General features: G+C 51.0%; 1 protein-coding gene across 3 annotated transcripts in view; it reads right to left on the bottom strand.

Annotated features, from left to right (window-relative positions):
• The window catches only part of CORO1C (coronin 1C), a 47,825-nt gene extending 30,294 nt beyond the window's left edge, over positions 1-17,531 (bottom strand). The window contains exons 1-2 of one of the 3 annotated variants that reach the window (XM_039724892.1): positions 15,782-17,531; positions 14,054-14,260 (exon numbers count right to left, since the gene is read on the bottom strand). In XM_039724892.1, coding sequence (XP_039580826.1) covers positions 14,184-14,260; positions 15,782-17,147 — 1,443 coding nt within the window. In that variant the 5' untranslated portion in view covers positions 17,148-17,531 and the 3' untranslated portion in view covers positions 14,054-14,183. Of the gene's footprint in view, positions 1-8,984; positions 9,117-14,053; positions 14,261-15,781 lie in introns of those variants that run through there. The other 2 variants (XM_039724891.1, XM_039724893.1) reach the window with 2 other exon arrangements.
• Positions 17,532-19,612: the final 2,081 nt, after the last annotated feature.

Raw genomic sequence — 19,612 nt, 5'->3', positions numbered from 1 at the left:
AGCACATTCAAAAATGTAACACAACCCAAACTTTGAATAAACTGAAATTTCTGTTCTGGACGAAGTGCAAGGTGTTGGCTGCAACCTGTGAAACACTTGATACAACTCTGGATTTCAGAGCTGTAACCTGAAATGATCATATGAAAACCTTCAGAACATGAAGAACTCTTGAGTCAGAAGTGCCTGTAGAGCTCAAATCTCCCAGGATCACCAAGGACTCGTTATTTCCTGAGGGTTTACCTGTGTGTGCTCGTCTCACATCTCCCCCCTGGGGCTATTTTCACTTCAGGATTTCCAGGGATAAATAATTCATCTTCTTGGGGAATCACCTGGTTGTGGAAGGTATCCCTGCCTGTGGCAGGGAGGTGGAATGAGATGAGCTTGAAGCTCCCTTCCAAGCCAAACCCTTCTGGGATGATCTTACCACTCCCACACTCTGTCACTGTATCTCCACATCCAGCATTACATCATTGACCATAATTTGCAGTGACAAAAGGACGCCCAGTTAAAGTCATTACCCCGAACTGAGAGCGTTGTCTGGCTTCATTTAATCTGTGTCATCTACCAGAAAGGCAGAGCAATGAATGCACACAAAAATCATTACATGAAATAATTCAGCAGGAGCCATAGAGTGATGGGGAACCAGCAAAGGGAGACACCAGCAGGAATGGGAGTTCTGCTGCACTGGAGCAGCAGCCTCCAAACAACCTCTTCTTTTGGGTTTGTATCTTTTGGAGCACCCTCTATCAGCTGGAATTAAAGCTGCCCCACCTCACAGGTTACCATAGGCTGGACAAAAAAGGGAATTAAAATGTAAAGAGGAGAGCAAAGTGGAGCTAAAAATAAAGGATTAAAACTCAGGACAAAACCTCATAAAGGCAATTAGCAAACAAAATCCAGGGCTAGGAGAGCAGGGATTGAACATTCCAGGTGCCTCAGTGCATTCAAATCCCAGCTGGAGTATGGAAGGTGTCCTGCCCATGGCAGAGGGTGGAATGAGATGAGCTTTAAGGTCCCTTCCAACCATTCTAAGATTCTGTGATCCCTGCATTTCAGCTTCTGCTTTTGCTGCCAGCACAGACAGTTGCACAGTGGTTGGACACCACAGAAGCTTTTTACTGGACAAGGAAAGGGAAGCCTCCCACACACTCCCACCTCTGCTCCAGCAGCCGACCACAGAAGGCCGCGGCCTTTCACATCACCCCCTCCAAAAATCCTTCCTTTTCCACTGGAATAAACACCAGAGAATCTTCTTTGCACACTGTATCCCACCCACTGCCAGGAGACAGAGCAATATCCTGAACAACAGCCCTGGGAGCTGCAGCCAGAGACACCCAGCAGCCCCAGGGATGCTCCTGAGCCCATGGGGCAGAACAGGGCTCCAGACCACGCTGTGATCCCAAGGGAAACACAAGCAGGAGTGCACGGCTCTCCCAGGATTCCAGCAAGGGAATCCAGTGATAAAATGCTTCTCCCCAGCACTGACCTAGTTCTCTTATCAGAGCTAACAGGGAAGTAGCAATCTGGTCAGAGCTGCTGCCCCAACCCGCTGGATTCCTCTCACTCAAAGGTTACATGCCAGCATTTTCCAGACTGTATTCCTGAGATACAGTGGAGGCTTTTCTCTTTTTTGGCCAAAGGTTGGTGGTTATGAACAGAAAAAGAGCTGTTCCCCAGCACAGCTTCATGAAATTCTCACTAAATCACCACCAGATCCCAGCATTCCCAACCAACCAAGCAAGCACCTTTTTCTAACAGAAAAGGTGTTGTCCCTTGTCCAAAGTCCCTCTCCAGCTCTCCTAGAGCTCCTTCAGGCACTGGAAGGGACTCTAAGATCTCCCTGGAGCCTTTTCTTCTCCAGATGAGCACCCCCAGCTCTCCCAGCCTGGCTCCAGAGCAGAGGGGCTCCAGCCCAATCCCCAGAGGAATAGATAAGCTGTTTTTCATTCCTCAATTGCAACATCCCTTAGCATCCATAGGAAAAAATTCTAAACATTAAAGGTGTTTTAAGAGATAAACAGTCTCACAGATAAAAAGGCTGCAGGTCCCAGTTCTCCTAGAGCACTGCACCAACAGGGAACCAGGACCTGCAGCACCCTCTGCTCCAAACACCAAATTAGCAGGGACACAAATTCCTCCAACTCCAGAATAAGGCAGAAACAGCAGATCAGCACAAGCAAGGCTCCCAAAGAGCCTGGCCAAGAGTGAGTCAGACTGACCAAGCGAGGAGCAGTGTTCTCCACATGACCTGGCCTGACCACAGTGGCTCTGAGCTCTGCTGGACCCAGCACAGCTCCCAGCCCCGCCGGGAGCCCGCGGAGAAGCGGAGCTGCCTTGGGGAATGTGACCTGGGAGCAGCAGGATGACCAAGAGCAGTGGCAGCACCTCGTGGATAACACCACACCTCCTGCTGTAAGAGCACACAGGATGGGCTGGAGTCCTGGAGAACATCTCAGGTAGGCTGGAGGTACAGCACAGTGTGGTCCATCACACTGGAATTCTGAGTGGACACACTCTGCTCCAAAAAGTGACAATGAGCTTGGCTGGCACATCCTGAGTAGCACCTTCTTCCACTTCTCAACAACACCCACCCAACAGGTGAGGCCCCCACACTGAACTGCTTTTAATGTTCTCAAAATAACCCCAACAATGGTGAATTGTCAAAGACAAGACAACATCCTCACCCCAGGACGTGGGAGGTTGGGGCCGCACAATGCCAACATCTCGGGTTTTAATGCAGTACAAACAAGCTGCAAAATGAATCTCAGTGCTCCCAGCTGGAACTGGCGTGTGTTTCTCCACATTTCCATTTGCTGTCCTGCCAGCTCTTCTGGCCAAGCAGCCTATAATTCCAAGAGCACCATTGTCATTCCGTCCTGTTTCCGTAACGTGCAATTTGAAATCAGGGCTGGGGGAGGGAGGAGGCTGAAACTCAAATCCAGATAGTTCAATCTGCTAACTTGATTTTAAATCCCTGTCATGGTGCCAATTACAGCCCCCCAAACAACTGTTTTAGCAGAGGTTTCCAAGTTCAAACACATTTCCTCTGTCCTACAGATGTTCTTTCTCACTGACCTGTCATGGGACGACAATGAGGGGGCACAACCTGGTGTCAGACCATAAGGGTGACACAAAGCACCTTTCTCACTTACAGATTTCAGATTCCTACCTGTGTCCTTGACACCTCCATGGCCCCACATCCTCCTCTGAGCTTCCCTGACAGGGAGAATCACACCCACCCCACCACTGGGCAAAGGCTGATTCCTTGGGGAATTCTTGCACCTTCAGCTGGCTGCTCTCAGCTGGAGAACTGGTTTCCAGTGAAGGATTACAGCCTGTGCCTTGATGACCTTTAAGCTTTACTTACCTGTTGGTTTGACAGTCACGTTGCTGCACGTGCAGCCCACACTTCCAGTCCTTTGGGAATCCCTGTGGCATTTCCACAGCTCCAGAGGAGCCCGGCCAAAACAACAGAATTACACCCAGATAAGCCCAGCTGGTTTTTATGGGAGCTTGCAGAGCACTTAAGAATACCCTGAGTAGAGCAGAAGATGGATGTGGCAAAGCAGGGATACAAAGAACAAAAAGATAACCTTTACCCCCAAAAGAAACATCAGGGAGCCAAGGGAAGAACAGAGAGATAACCCCAGGGTAGCCTGACCCTAACCAGGGGCACCCACCTTAAACAGCAGCACCTTAAAACACCACACAGAACAAACTGTTCCAGAAAGGAGCAATTTTCCTGGCAGTGGCCAAGAAAAAGATGCTGGAAGCACAGCAACACTGAGCTAGAAGAGTTTTGTGCCCACCCTTCAGGCTCTGCTAAAGCAGAATATATTGCAGAGGAATGTCTGGCAACTTGTGTTTGCCTAAGTTGGCTCAGGATTCTCTCCTGCCTTGCAAACTGATCTCAGCAGATCCAAAAATTCAAATAAACTTTAAAAAGTATCACTGAAAACTTAAGAAAAAAGCAATACACCTCCTGTTCTGAATGAGACAGCTTTGGGCCTCCAGCCTCCAAGCTATGGCATCATTATATAAGATTTTGCAGAAGGGAATTAAGAAATTAAAAGTGTAACAGTGGTCATTTATCCACATGTACACATCCCACCATGTGTGCTGGGGCAAATACCTGAAGCATGTGTAAAACAACTCCACTTAGTAGTACATGCTACAAGTAGTAGGTGTTAAAAGTATTCCCAGCCTAGGACCTGCCAGAGCCTGAGTAAAACGTGTCACCTCACATTCCCAGCTTGGAAGGAAGGATACCAATCTGTTTCACACAGGTATGATGAAAAATGCCAAGGAAATGCCAAGCAGACACCCTGAGTCAGCTGGGGGATCCAGATTCCAGCAGGAAGCAACAAACCATGAAGGCTTTTTAAGTATTTAAAGTGAAAAGGGGAGGAAAAAAGCAACTCCAGGAGGTAATTCCAGCCCTGAGCAGGTGCCTGAGCATTGAGGCTTTGCTGATGACAATCTTCCCTATCAAGCCATCATCTGCCCAGCATGGCCAGTTTGCCCAGTTCCCAAGGGACACGCTGCTTCCCAAGGATTGAATTTGTTACTTACTGCCTGCTAATCCCTGGAGCTGCTAATTACACCCATTATCAGTTTGTCCAGCATCCAGATCTGGCACACTGTGAAATGTCAAGTCCCCATCAAGTTTACAAACTGGTTTGGGTTAGCAGGGACCTTAAAGCCCAACCCATTCCAGCTCCTGCCATGGGCAGGGACACCTTCCATGCTCCAGGTTGCTCCAAAGCCCATCCAACTGGCCCTGGACACTTCCAGGGATGGGGCAGCCACAGCTGCTCTGGGCACCCCGTGCCAGGGCCTTGCCACCCTCATAGGGAAGAATTTCTTCCTTAAATCTAAGTCAAATTTCCCCTTTTTCAGTTTGAGTCCATTGCTCCTTGTCCTGTCACAACAGTTTCTGATGAAGGAATGCTTAGGAATGGGATGATGCAAAATGTGCTGCTTTAATACTGCAGATTTTTATGTTTATTTGGGAGAAACAATGGATTTTCAAGGACTCCGGAACACGGTCTCTATGGCAACTATATGCAGAACCAGGGGGGAGGGAGAGGAAGTTCCCATATTTCCAAATACTCAGAATTGAGTGATTTGAACTCCATTTTCCAGGGATTTCTTAAACCAGGAACTGCAGGTGCAGTGCACTGCCCAGGTTCATACAGGGATGCAAACAAGGAGTAGTTTCAGGCACACCATTCCCATGGAGTTTTAGGAAATCCTGCTCAGACACATCTGCTAAAAATGCAGAATTGTGCCTTAATATTCAGCTCAGAAGAATTATTACCTGTGTGCTTGTTCCTACATAGATGGCAGCCAAAATCTGGAAAACCACAGGGAAACCCTGGTCCTTCCTAAGGGGAACATTTGGCCTCAAGCACAGCTCAGCAACACTCCAAGGAGAGCTGTGAGCTCATCCCAGCATCAGGCTGAGCTTTAATCACTTTAAGTCAGATCCCACCACTGGTTTATTTCCACTGCTCTTTCAAATTCAATTATTAAAAAAGGAAAACAAGACAAACCTAATTATGCTGGGCTGAGAGGCCCAGCTCAATGTCAGAGTCACTGCAACTTCTCCCACCAAGAGCCAGACCTCAAACGTCACCACAGGCTCAGCAAAAAGCAGATTAGAGATCACTTATTGTTATCACCAACAAAGCCTGTGGTGTTGAAGAAGCAAAGTGGTCATGCTGAAGAAATTGTCCTTTCCCTAGATTCTGCCTTGATTCTCCCTCTAAATCATCAGCACAAAGGAGAAATGGTCCAAGAGGCCACATTTTGTCACTTCCACACCAAGGAGGTCTCTTCTATCCACCATGGGCACATCAGAAACCTTCAAAACCTGCAGGTTTTTCCCTTTGGAGGCAGCAGCACTGAAAAGAGGTGCCATTTTCAGTATTTCTCTGTCCATTTCCTGACCTACAGAGCAGGATTTTAAAGTTTTCAGGATGTTCCATCACAAAATCCTCTTCCATCTGAGGTGTCTGCTCCAAGGGATCCCTCCTGTCTTATTGGCATCAGGAATTTCATGGGAGGGGAATAAAGTAAAATTACCCACTTGCCACACCAACAGCCACCTTCTACTTCCCAGCTACATCATTATCTCCAGCCATTAATCCTGACTGGATTTATATTCCCTACACAACCCCACAAACACAACTAATGGCTGGTGATACAACTAATGGCTGGGATATTCCATTAGGATCCTCTCCAGACAATTTGTTCCTCCAAGGACAAGCCCTGCAAAGCTGCCAATGGAACCTGGGAGCAGCTGAGCAGTTCTGTGTCACGCTGGTATTTCACATGCCTATGTGTGGTTTGAGATGAGAAAAGCCACAAAAAGTCATGTACTGAACAATTATAACCTCAAAAAGAAACAAATAATCCATTTTTTTGCACAGTTACTCACAGGAGGAAAAGCAGAACAAAGCAATCCTATGAACAGATAAAAAGAAAGGGCCCAGTAAACAATTCCCAACCATACTGGTGGAGCCAACACATCCAGAAAAATGAACTTTCACTGCTGCTTTCCCGAGTCACTCAGCTAAGCCCAAAACCTTTGTGTGCTTCATTTTTAACTTGGTGTTCACGACCACCAGCAACAGTGCAGAATGTGACAAAAACTCAGCAGTTCCCATCTTGTCAGCCACAAGCCACCAGCAGCCTGACTCTTCACACATGGCTCCAGAGCTGCCTAAACTGAAGCTCTAAGCAGTTTCTAATCACACCAATTTCAGAGTTACCCACCAGAATATGCCAGCCCAAAAATATTAAGTGGGGGAGACTACAGGGAGCAAGCTAGAGGAGAGCACAGACATTGAATTCTTGTTCCTATGCCCTGCAAAGGCTTAAACTGGGGCACTTCAAATCCTCAGTGAGTTTCTGTTCCAACACATCCTCGGAGAAGGGCTGAGATTATCACAAAAAGCTCAGTAAAACAAAATCAAAACAAACAAATGCAGACTTTAAAAGTCAAGTGAAAATGTGCCTGTGAGCTTGCCCAAGAGGACATTCCTGGCCCTGGGAGTGGTGCACTGATGACCTCACCGAGCTGCAAACTCAGGCCAGGAAGTGTTTTGCTCGTGTCTTCAGAATGGGAAGTTGGCATCCCAGGGATATTCCTTAGAATCAATCACCAAATGAAACCCAGGAGCATAAACTCCCTCCCCATCACAAATGAGCCATCTAAGTCAAATGTTGGACGTGGCCACCACGATGTCACCGAGGGCAGAGCTGGGCACCCTGTGCTGCATCACCCAGAGAAAAGCTGATATTTCCCCCTTCTGCACATTCCTCCTCACTGCCATTAAACTGAATCCCTGCCTTTCGCTTGGAGTGAATCCCAGAAGTGACAGATGCAATAAGCATGAAGATTTCACTTGAAAAAATCCAATGATGTTTGAAAAGACAGCTCAGGAGAAGACAGAGCAATGCCAACAGAGAACACAAATGCTGATTAAAGCAATCTGGATAAAAGGCTACAAGTGACCATTGAAAAATTACTATTATGAAGTGCTGTACTGAAACAAACACCAAGCAAATGCTGCCTGACGTGTCCTCGAGTGTGTCAGGTCTTACTGGGGCTACTGAAAACACAGAAAAACATACATATACCCAAAATAAACAGGCATTGCCACAAAAGTATTTGATCTTCTACCTTTGTGTACACAGCCCTTAGCAAACACCACTATTAGCTGCAATAAAACCTTCCTGCAAGCACACAGCCATCTGGATTTTTCGCCCCCCTTGAGCAGAAAAGATGATTCAATGCTCGTTATTCAAATGAAAATGGAATAAACCCTCTCCTGCCTCCCGCACACGACACCCGCTGCCTTCCCCACATCCAAACACGCTTCTCCCAGGACATGCTGTGCCAGTTCACACCATTTTCCCACACTCCAGAGCTTTCCCTCGCGCGTGCCACGGAGGCACACAGAGGGAGAGGATGGCACCAGGTAATTTGGGAACAGCCTGGCCTAAAATGAAAACAAAATCGGGAAATTCAGCAGCAGACTGAAAAATCAGCCGCAGCCTGGTGTGCTCAGAACATCCCTCTCTGATTTTGCCACCGTCCTTGGTCTCGCTCCAGTAATCCCCACGCACATCTGCACGAACAGACGTGCTCAGACCAACTCCAGCTGCTAAAAAAACCCCGGCCCTAACGCAGCTCACTTATCTTCAACAATAAAACTGCTTCCATCGGGCTCACTTTTGCTTCCTGGCACCTTTCACTGCCTTGTTTTATTTTCTGCTTTTTTTCAGAGCTGTCTCCTGTGCAATCAGTCAGTTAAGGCATCACGGTGTCCTACAGCTGAACCTCTGTGTGGTGGTGTTGGACACCTGCCCATGTGTCCAAGATCTTCCCTCGTGCTGTTAATGGAATCAGTGGGAATTTCATAAAGCACAGCTATGGACCAGCCTTTAAATTTCAGCCTTTGGCATATCACTCTTAAACAACGTGGCTCCCTGCATAGGAAAACAAAGCCCAGGGACATCTGCCCACGGCAAAGGGAAGGATGAGATGCTCCTTAAGGTCCTTCCCAACCCAAACCATTCCGGGATCCCCTGGTGATTCAATGACATGTCACACAGCCCAGGAGTCCACACATCTGCACGGCCTCGAAAGAGCCCCTGATACCGCCGTGACAAGGACCTGCTCCACAGGAACCTCCGAAAAATAACCCCAAACTAAACCCCCATCAGGGCGCTCATCTTTTGTCCTCTGCCATAGTGCACGGGCGCTCCGGGGGCGGCACACGCCGGTGGCACCGAGCGGCTGCTGCATCGCTGGGTGGAAAAAAAAAAAAAAAAAAAAAGGGAAAACGTGCCGAACAAAAGCCCCCCAGCGCTGTCCCCGCCGCGGCATCAGGTGCGCGGCGGGAGCGCCCGGCGCCGCCGCCCCGCCCCGGGCTTGCCCTGCCCGGCTCGCCCGAGCCGCCCCCGAGCCGCACCGCGATCCCGAGCCGCCTCCCGCGTCCGCTCCTCAGCCCGGCGGAGCCGCCGCCTCCGCCTCCTCCTCCGCCCGCCGCCGCCGCCCGACTGAGAGCCGCGGGGCGGGGCGGGGCAGAGCGGCCGCGGGGCCCGCCCCCTCCCTGACCACGCCCATAAAATGACACGCCCCCTTCGGGCTGACCCCGCCCGTTCAAGCCGCTGCCGGTGAGGGCGGGGTCGAGGAGGTGAGTGACGGCTCTGTCAGCCAATGGCCGCGCGGCTCTCCCCACCACGCGCGGTCGCGCGCTCTCGGGCCCCGCCCCGCCGCCCCTCAGCGGCGAGTGGGGGGCGGGAGGTCGTGAGGGACCTGAGGGGTCGATCGTGCCCGCGCTGGGGACCGGCCATGGCCTCCCTGTGGGCCAGTCCTGTCCGCTCCGAGGGACCGGTCATGCCATCCCTGGGGATCAGTCATCTTGTGCCTGAGGGATCGATCATGTCATCCCTGAGACACGGATCGTTTCATCCCTGAGGGACCGGTCATGTCCTCCCTGAGGGACCGATTGTGTCCTCCCTGAGGGACCGGTCATGTCCTCCCTGAGGGAACGATTTTGTCCTCCCTGAGGGACTGGTCATGTCCTCCCTGAGGGAATGATTGTGTCCTCTCTGAGGGAACGGTTATCCGATCATGTCCTCCCTGAGGGGACCGATCATGTCCTCCCTGAGGGAACAGTTGTGTCCTCCCTGAGGGACCGGCCGTGTCTGCCCTGAGGGAACGGTCATGTCCTCTCTGAGGGAACAGTTGTGTCCTCTCTGAGGGAACGGTCGTGTCTGCCCTGAGGGAACGGTCATGTCCTCTCTGAGGGACCGGTTATCCCATCATGACATCCCTGAGGGACCGATCATGTCCTCCCTGAGGGATCGGCCGTGTCTGCCCTGAGGGGTGAGATGAGCCTGCTGTCCTCAGAGGCAACACTGAGGAGAACCAGTAGCTCCACAAGAAAACAACCGCGTCACCTCACGCTGTCACACCAAATCACAGTGGCTGTGGTGAAAAAAGGCCGGTGACAAAAGCCCCTGCTAAAGACTACAGAGTTTGACCCCCGGTAAGAGCCACACTCCAACAAGACACCCATGGCAGAGGTTTGAAACCCGAGGTTCTCCCCATTGCACTGTGGAAAAGGCAATTTGGGGATGCTGCGCTTTGAGGTGTGAGGTTTGTATGTGTGTGTACCTGCTGTGACAGGTCAGGCACTTTGCACACACACCTGGCTGCGCACGGGTGACACTTTGCACACAGGTGACACCACCACACTCGGGGCCATTGCAGCTTCAGGGAGCCCAAGGGGCGGGTGAGCAACACCCGGGCAGAGCCCACAGCCCTCAGTGTTACCATACATGGCCAAAACCAAAACTCCTCGAGCTTCCTCATCCGTTTGGGCCACGTTTGCACGTTCATTTGCATGTGGTTTGATGCTTAAGGGGGGGTGATGGTTCAGGGGAGCATCACCCCGCTGATTCCTCTTCTGGTCCTTCAGAATTTGGAGGAATATGTGTGGTGATGAGCTGAGCTGAGAGCCCTGCTCTTCCCCCATGGAGCTGTGGCAGGTCTGTGGACAGGACCCTGTGAGTGATAGCTGGCGTTAAAACCCAGGGAAAACCTCATGGAGATACATTTGTCCTGGTCTGACTGTCACAGCTGATGGAAACATCAGTAGCCACAGATTAAACAAATGTTATCCTGCATTTTTTTAACCTTTGACACTAAATGTAACAAGCAGGAAAGCCTCTCTCACCTACTGAGCAGCACCTTGATAAAAAATAATTACACAGACAGAGATTGGAGTGGCAAGGCTGCACCCTTGCCCATGACAATTACCCTGAAATTAATCAATGGCTTCTTTCTCAAAGCCAGCCCAGCACAATTACAGCAGCCTGCTCCCTCAAACAATCCCTTTAAAGCTAAAAGAGAAGAAAACGAAAGCAGCCCTGGAGCAGAGCTGCAGGTAACCCAGAGTTTAGGTTGTGATTCACATTTTCCATGTACGTACATGATGTGTTGAAGGTCACAGAATGAGTCAGTGACAGAGCTGAGAGTCCTGCTTGCCCATCCTTAATTCATTAGAAGTCTCAAAACTGTGTGGGGGAGTTAAATTTTATAAATCTGATATTTTAATCATGTACCAAGCTATGCTTTAGCCTGGACTGGAAAACAAGAACGAAGGCAGCGGCACCCAGCACTGCCCACCAGCTCAGAAGGGGAACCAAGGAAGATTTTTGGCCTCCAACTGAAAAGAAAGTGACACACAGAGGACACAAAGTGAAATTTGTCCTGAGAAATCTGATTTGAAGCCTAATCCTCTCAAGAGCTGCCTTGGGAAGGGTGGATCCTGCAGAGATGGAAATTCCTTGCTCAACAGTGCTGGAAGAGTAGCTAAAGATGGACTCAGGTGGAAATAATACCTGTGGAATTTTTACCAGAGCTTCCTAAAACAGCAGGATGGAAACACTCCAAAGAACACCCAGATCCTGTCTGGGATTAATGAGCTGTTTAGATCACAAAGTGATGAAGAAATTATATGAATTTTAGGCTGAATTCTCCAACAAACAGAAGAAACAGCTCAGGTTTTACATGTGCTCTTTGGTTCTGCTGTAACCACTAATTTTCATCACTTCAGATGAGTAAAACCACCCTAACAAACAATTTAAATGTTATCCACAGTGCTGCAAGTGAAACAACTTGTCAAAATATGCCACAAATCCTAATTTTTCTGTACAAAAACCACCAAACCCTTACAGCTACAAGGAGAAACACACCAAAATTTGCCCCATTTTACCAGCACCTGCTTAGCACATATTGCAGAAATCCAGGATTTATTAAAAAATCCACTTTTAGCCATCCCACATATTTTCCCCTCAGCTACATCACTGCAGGATTGCTGCAAACTATCTCACAGCCTTTATACGGAAACAGCACCGTGGCTACAGACTCCACCTCTGAAACTTATGTCAGCTGCTAAATTTAGCCTCCTGCAAATATGCATCAATTCCATCCCTGCAATAAATCCCTAAATCCCCCTGCTCTGCTCCTGGGGTGATCCTGATGTGCTTCCCAAGGACCACGCCAGGTGTGTCCCACAGCCCTCCCCACCAAGGCCAGGTTTGTGCTTGGAGGAGGTAAAGAAACACCTGAGGCACCTTTTTAAAGGAGAAATTTGGATTAATTTCTTCATTTTGGTGTCTCTGAGCCATCCCAAAGGGGTTACAAACCCCATTGTTGGAACCTGCAAGGTCACTGGAGGGATGAATTTGTCTCAAACATTTCATTTTGCTGAAATCCTCATTGCTAAATGTATTCTGAATGGAGGGAAATGGCTTAGGGAGGGTTTAGAGAGATCAGCAATTTAAAGTCCTTTTATTTTGCAGCTTAACTTCTAAATCAAGCAAAATATGTCAGAAAGGACAGTCTTGAACCCTGGGCTTGCACATATCCAAGTTATACAGCTCTCCAAGGACTTTTATGTCCCTATTTATATATTTATTTCCTGAAGCCTTTTGATGTATTATTATTGCTATATTTACTTTATTATAATATTTATTTACCAGGAAGTACTAGGTTCTCCTGCATGAAATTTGACTATTTTTATATTTCTCTTCTATGGCTTCCATAATTTAGGGGTCCCACCAAGGCCAGGCCCAGCAGCATCGGGAAGAGCTGCTCCTGCTGAAATCAGGAATGTGATCTCACCTTTCACTGAACATTACTGGGATTTAGTGATTTTTAGTACAAAGAAATGTTCCCTGCCCATAGCAGGGGGTTGGAATAAGATGGTCTTCAATGTCCCTTCCAACCCAAACCATTCTGGGAATCTCTGAGATCTGAACTGAGTGCAGTGACAAACCCTCCCCACTCCACTTTCTCTGAGCGGAATTAGGTTGACTCTCAGCATTAATTTATTTTCTCTGCCTCGATTCCTCCATGTCTGTGGGCACACAGCAAGTGCCAGGGGCAGCTTTATGAAACTCCTCCCAATCCTGGTTTTTAAGAGACATTCCCATGATCATCAACTGTTGAGCAGCTGCCAAGATGAAATTGTTCTCAGAGCCACCACGAAAGGGCTCTGGATAATGGAAAATCGATTCTGTGTCTGGCTGGGAGGATGTGCTGTGCCCAGGGAAGTGTTCCCCAGCTCCTGCAAAGGGTTTGTCTGGGGAGACAGGGAGAGCAGAATCCCTTTGGACTGCCCTTATTCAATCCTTGGCCAGAAAGGGGAGCTGTAGAATTAGGGAATGAAGATAAGGAGAGCAAAATGTTCCATCAGATGCTCTGAAACAACAGCCAGGAAGGGAGAAGTGTCTGAGTGTGGTGGCAAGGAAAGAGGAGAGCACGGATTGAAGGACAGGGTTGGGAGCAGCACCCTGAGCTTTATGGCCAGCTCTGTGTGCCGTGGAACCATCCCTGTGCTATTCCAGACCCCAGAACGGGGGTCATCCACACCCCCCTCCCCAAAGAGCAGTAAAATCCACTGTGGTGAATGAGCCCTGTGCTGACCTCGCTCCTGAGCTGCTTGGAAAGGCTGGAGGATGCTGGAGATGGATAAGGAATAGTGAACATTAGGCCAGGATGTGCATTAATAATTGATGCTATTGTTATTAATGATTTACAATAGATTTCATCCAGCACATCTATTACTGCATCTCCCCACTCTCACACCTTTTGTGCAGCAATATCGGTGTCAGACACATCCCTCCCAACTCAGCTGGAAGAAAGGCATCAAAACCTGAGCTTTTACAGCAAAAAGAAACCTCTAATTTCAAGCTAATCTATTTCCTCATGTTTTTTTCTCCATCATTAGACAGGATTGTGAAATATATTTTAATTTATTTTCTATTTCTGCAGTAAAAAGGAGGTAGGTCCCAATACCTAATTAAAATGTTGGGCCACCAAATAAACCCAAAGCAATTGCTTGCAACAGATGGGATTTCCTTTGTTGCTGTCTCCGGATGATTAACGAGGAGGAGAGAGACAAGAAAGCAGAACTGAAAAAAAAAAAAAAAAAAAAAAAAGAAAAAAAAGAAGCAAGGTGTATTTTATTTACAACATGAATATGCTGGGATTGACAATTCCTATCATCCTGAACAGCAGGAAAAAATCAGGCGGGCAGGGAAGAAGCCAGGGCTGGGTGTTGGGTTCCTGGGCACTGATCACAGAGCCTCACTATTCAAGCACTTTGGAATTCTTTTGCCATCTCCTTCTGTTTCTCTCCCTGCTGTCTAGGATCAGGTTGGACCAAAGGTGCTGGAAAAATCAGAGATATAAGAAAGGAAACACATAAGGGTAAATCCAGGTGAGGTGTCTGTGTTTGAGGTTTGGGCAGATCCATGTTTAACCCAGTTTTTAAACCCCAACAGACTGTCATGGATGGAGCAAATGGGAAGCTGCTCCTGCTCTTCTTCCTGCTCCAGAGGAAGGTGTCCCTGCCCCTGCAGGGGGTGGAACGAGATGGGCTTTGAGGTCCCTCCCAGCCAGAACAATTCCGTGAGTCTGTGGTTTTTTTATTGCAACATTTCCACAGTTCAGCACTGAAATATTGTCTCAACCCTCCCTCCCTGTTTCTTCTGGAGAACAAGGAGGTAAAAATGTGTCAGGAGGGATTGGGCTGCAGCTGGTATTGCCTGGGCGAGGGAGCTGATTCCTTGTATCCCTTCTCACCCCTTCTTCTGCCAGACCTATTCCATCCACCTGCTGCTTCATCCCGGGAAGGATGAGCTGATCAAACACCCCAGTGCTGGTGTGGCTGAGGGGAACACTCCAGCTCAGCTCAGCTGTGCCAGTGACAGCAGCCAGCCTCCCTCTCGAGGGGTGGCAGAGACCCACACTCACACAGCACCACCCTGCTCCATGCCCTGAGCCTGGCAGTGCTTGCAGTGACAAATATCTCCCCCCTCTATTCCCTTACACCGTGCAGTGTGTCCTCAGCTGCTTCCCGAGAGCACAGGAGCTGTTTGTCACCCCTGCAGGGATTTTGTCATCCCTGACACGCACAAACTGTGCCACGTCCGCGCTCGGGCTCTGTCGCGACAGTAACCGATCACACCTATTTTTTAAGCAAACTCAGTTCAAAGCCACCCCAGATTTCCTGTGCCTTAAAACACTTATTTTCCCTTATAAGGAAATGCACAATTGCAGATTGTCACTGAGCAGAAGATGGGAGTTAAGCAGCGTGGGTCGGGTGGCTCCTTGCAGGATCCAAACTCTCACACAAACACTCATTTCTATCCTTCCTATTTTTGCAGAACTGCTGTTTTACCAGGAAAATTTCATCAGAGTTCACTTCTCCATATATTTTTCAGTGAAAGGGTTTCCAAGTTGATGTCATTCTCCTTAATGGCTTATTCAGTGAAGTCACAGTGCAGGAGAAAAAGAACTTAGAGAGAAAACAATGCTGCTTTTTTATAGCTAACATAAAATTACATTGGCTCACCCAGTACCTGGAGAGATAGAGGCAAATAATCCCACATGGCAGTGGGAGGGTGCATCCTATGGACACTGCTGCACTGTGAGAAGCAGTAAATTGTACTTATTCCTACACAGAAGTCTGACAAAACAAATCTTTCCCCAAAACAGTTTCACTGCACAAAGGCTTTGAACCAACACCTGATTCCCATCCTGCCTCCTTAGGAGACTCCGTGTGCCCTGAGCACATCCCGGCTATTCCCGGCAGCTGTTTCCCATCCACGGCAGTTCCCACCTGCTCTGGAACTGCGACCCCCAGGACCCCCCAGCCCCACGGCAGAGCCGGGACCCCTCACTCCTCACCTTTTTTGGGCGCTGGTGCTGCTGCCGTCCCCTCCGACGCCTTGGACTTTTCAAAGGTTTTCTTGGCATCGGCAACTTTAAGCACATTCTCATCCTCCTGACTCTGCCTCCCCTTCCGCTCCGGCTCCTCCGAGCCCCCTCCTCCCGCAGTCCTGCCTCCAGGGAGCAGCTCCGTGCCCGCCGCTGCCCACTGCTCCCTGCCAGCCCTGGCCTCATCGCCCAGGGGCTCCAGCAGCGCCTCCGTCAGCGCCACAGCCTTGCTCATACTCAGAGCCAGGCACTCCTTGCTGTGGGTCCTGACAGGGGGGGCCGGGGGGGTTCTTTTCGGGATGTAGGAATCGAGTTCATCAGCTTCACCTCCGAGCTGCTCCCGGCTGTCCGGGAGCTGGCTGCTGCTCTGTCTTGAAAGCTTCCCGGTGTCTCTGGCCACCGAGGGATAATTTGTGACCGCAGGGACCATTCTCTCGAGGCTCTTCACTACCTGCTGCTCTGGCTCGGCCTTCCTGGCCGGATCCTCCTCGCTGGCCTGGCCGTTCTGGCACAGGTCAAGACTTCCATCAGGCTGGGGGGTGAAGCTCCGTGCCTGCCTCAGGCTCTCCCTGCTGCTGTCCCTGGCGAGGTAGGACACAGGCGTGCCTGCCTCCTGCTTGCTTTGCAGGATGTAGTCCATGAGCTCGAAGCTGTCGGACCTGACGGGCACAGTGGGCTTGTTCCCCTCCGAGGGGCCCTTGGGGCTCAGTTTGGTCACTTGCCTCCCCTCCACGCTGCTTTCCGAGTCCGAGCGGCTCATCTGCCTCCTCAGGACTCTTTCCAAGGAGTTGAGCCTGCTGAGGCTCGGGCTTGCCACCTTCCCATCCCCTGTGTAGCCCTCCTCAATCAAGGGTAGTGTGTCCTCTGCCTCTTCCCATCCCTCCTCAGGTTCCGTTTCTGCCTCCTGGATGAGGCGCCGGTACTCGCTCTCCTCCAGCCTGTAGACCACCGGCCTCACCGTCCTGCCCGTGCCCACCCGCCTGGGCACCACCTCCAGCTCGTACACCTTTGGAGGGGCTTCTCCCTCCCGCCCTCTCCTGCACCCTTTGGACACGGGATGCTCTTCCAGGCACAGCTCCCCTGCCGGCCCCCACTGCCCTCTCTGCCCGCTGCTGCTCATCTCTGACCTCTTGGCAGGGCCCGCGGTGTCGCTGCGGAGGTCGGGGCGGTCCCCCCGCTCCCGGCTGTGTCCCAGGCCCTCCTGGCTGAGCTGCAGCAGTGGATAGTCCTCACAGGTGCCTGCAGAGTCTCCCCGGGAAGCTGGGCAGTCTCTCCCCCTCGCCTTACTTGTGTCATCCCGTAAATATCCACGGTACTGCCAGGTGGAGGCTTCCATGGCTGGGAGCTCTGTCACTATAATTCCTGGTTCCAAATGCTTTGGGACTGGCCAGCCAAGATTTTTCCCACCTTGGGTCTCGGCGGGCTTTCAGCACCGCCTCCTCCTCGCTCTGCTCTGGGAGACGGCGGCACTTGGAAGCGTCGGAGCCTGGGTCATGTGAACCGGCGTTCCTTGGCCTCATGGCCAGCGGAGAGGAACATCCCATTGGCACGACGGAGCCCGTGCTCTGCCACTCCTGACACCACACCCAGCACAGCTGATGCCACGCTGGTCCCTATCCAAACACATCCCACCTGGATAACTGGAAAAAGCCCCTCCAGCTGATAATTTGCTGGTCCACGGTACTTCACAGTCAGGGCTTGCTTCCCATCTGCATCCTTCTCCAGGGATTCTCCTCTTTCCCCAGCCTACTCCAGCAACAGCTCCCCACAGCCCTGTGCAGCAATCCCGGCTTGCCTCCAATTTTGCAGCTTCCAGAGGGATTTACTGCCAGGCTGTCTGGGCAGAGTCATCTCTGCCAGCTCCTTGGGGGTTCCACAGGGAAATGGAAACCTGCATCCGTGCCCCTGGCACTGTTCTCCCCTCCCGGCCCCGCGGCCGTGGGACGCGGAGCGGCTCCCCCAGGGCTCCTTCCTTGGAAGCAGCACTCAGCCTTGGGCTGCGTCCCAGAGCTTGAGAGAGAGATGCTGCCTGCACAGAGCGCGGGGCAGAACCGGAGCGGCTGGAATGAGCTGCGGGAATACGTTATGGAAAAGGGAATTGCTGTGACAGAGACCGGCTGCCCGAGATAAACACGGGAGCTGACAGCAGCCTCAGACACAGCTTTCCCTGTGGAAACTCCAAAACACAACTTATCAAAAATCCCTATTAACGCACTGGGCACTTCTCTAAACAACCCTCGGAGCAGAGTTGCTCCCTTTGGATTGCCCTCCGGATGGCGGTGGAGCCGGGGAGCTGGAGGGCTCTAATCTGTTTGTACACAGCCGGGATGCCTGGCATTGCAGGGAGCCGCAGCTCCAGCTCAGCTCCAGCCCAGCCGCTGCCCCCGTGCTTTGCCTTTTATGGTTCCCCGAGCCGGGAAGCATCCCCAGGCAGGATGCAGGAAAACACCTAGATCACCCCAAAAGAGGTGCCTGCACAGGCACCTCTGCGGTGTCAGGGCTGAGCTACCCCAGTGTCACCTGTAGAGCTGGCAAACAGGACCTGGCCCCAGCCCAAAGGCATCTCCTGATATTCCATGAGGCTGGAAAATCCCACAGGGCCTCGTCCAGAGACCTCAAGGACCCAGACAACCTCTGAGCACCACAGACACACGGCAGCTGCGTGGGTGACACCTGGACCATGGTCACAATGCCTCTACCTCATCCTGTGTCCCATGTCAGGAGTGAGTCCTGGCCACTGCTGAGGGAAATAAGTGATGAGGGTTATCCCAGCCCTTATCAGCCTGGAGCCAGCCAGGCCCTGCTGGGACTGTTCTTTATCAGTGCACGTTGCAGAGCTGCTCTGCACAGACAAAATCCCGTTTGTTTCCACTGGAAGTCTTAAATCCCCACCGAGGCTGCCCAGAGCAAACACAACCAACTCCCAGAGGGATCAGGGCTGGTGGCCGGGCTCCTGCTGCTCCTGCCAACAGCAGCAGCAGCAGAACCTGGCAGCAGCAGACCTGACAGGTAGAGAAATGCTGAGCAAGGTGTGCTGGCAGGTGCAGGAGTGAGGAATTTCACAGCCAAGTCACCTCTCCCATGTCATGAACTCACTCAACATTTGCACTGTGACCCCATCAATAATTTCAGGTGTTTCTCTCAAGCCCTTGTGACAAAACCAAATTCCTTCTATGCTTCTCACAAACCCTCACAATTTGGGTGATTTTGGGCTTGTCCTGTGTGGGGACTGCAGAGCCCAGGGTTGGTTTTTGGGGATATTGTGGTGGTTTGGGCTTGTCCTGTGTGGGGACTGCAGAGCCCAGGGTTGGTGTGGAAGGGGCACAACCGTGTCCTGGGACCTGCCCTGGGCATTGTGTCCCATGTTCCAGGGAGCTGCTCGGAGCTCTGACACGGCACCAGCGTGGTTCTGCTCCTGAACCCTCTGCATAAAAGGAAATGGCAGCTGCTGCAGCATTGCTGCTGTCCCGTCCTTCAAACAGAGGGAGGAAGAGACTTTTAGGGAATACACACCGAGGCGGGAGCAAACCTGACTGGCAGCACAGCTCGGCCTGTGCCCGCTGCAGGAACCGGCTCCTCTGGCCTTGGCAGCACCAGCTCACAGCTTCTGCTTGGAAAAATATTTACATTTCCACCTTTGCAGGGGCCAGAGCAATGTTCAGCCAGGGCCCAGCAGGAACGGATGCAGAGGCATCATCCTGGGGCTGCAGGCAGCTGGAGAACCACTGCCAGAGAGCAGCTTCTTCTCTGCCAGTGTGGAAATGCAGCCACAGCCCCCAGAGTCCTTCCTGCAGCTTCTCT

The sequence above is a fragment of the Passer montanus genome, unplaced genomic scaffold, assembly GCF_014805655.1.
Source record: "Passer montanus isolate IOZ18808 unplaced genomic scaffold, ASM1480565v1 scaffold53, whole genome shotgun sequence".
NCBI classification, from domain to species: Eukaryota; Metazoa; Chordata; class Aves; order Passeriformes; family Passeridae; genus Passer; species Passer montanus.
Note: the sequence above shows the minus strand (reverse complement) of the source record. Positions and strands in the feature narration are given on the sequence as shown.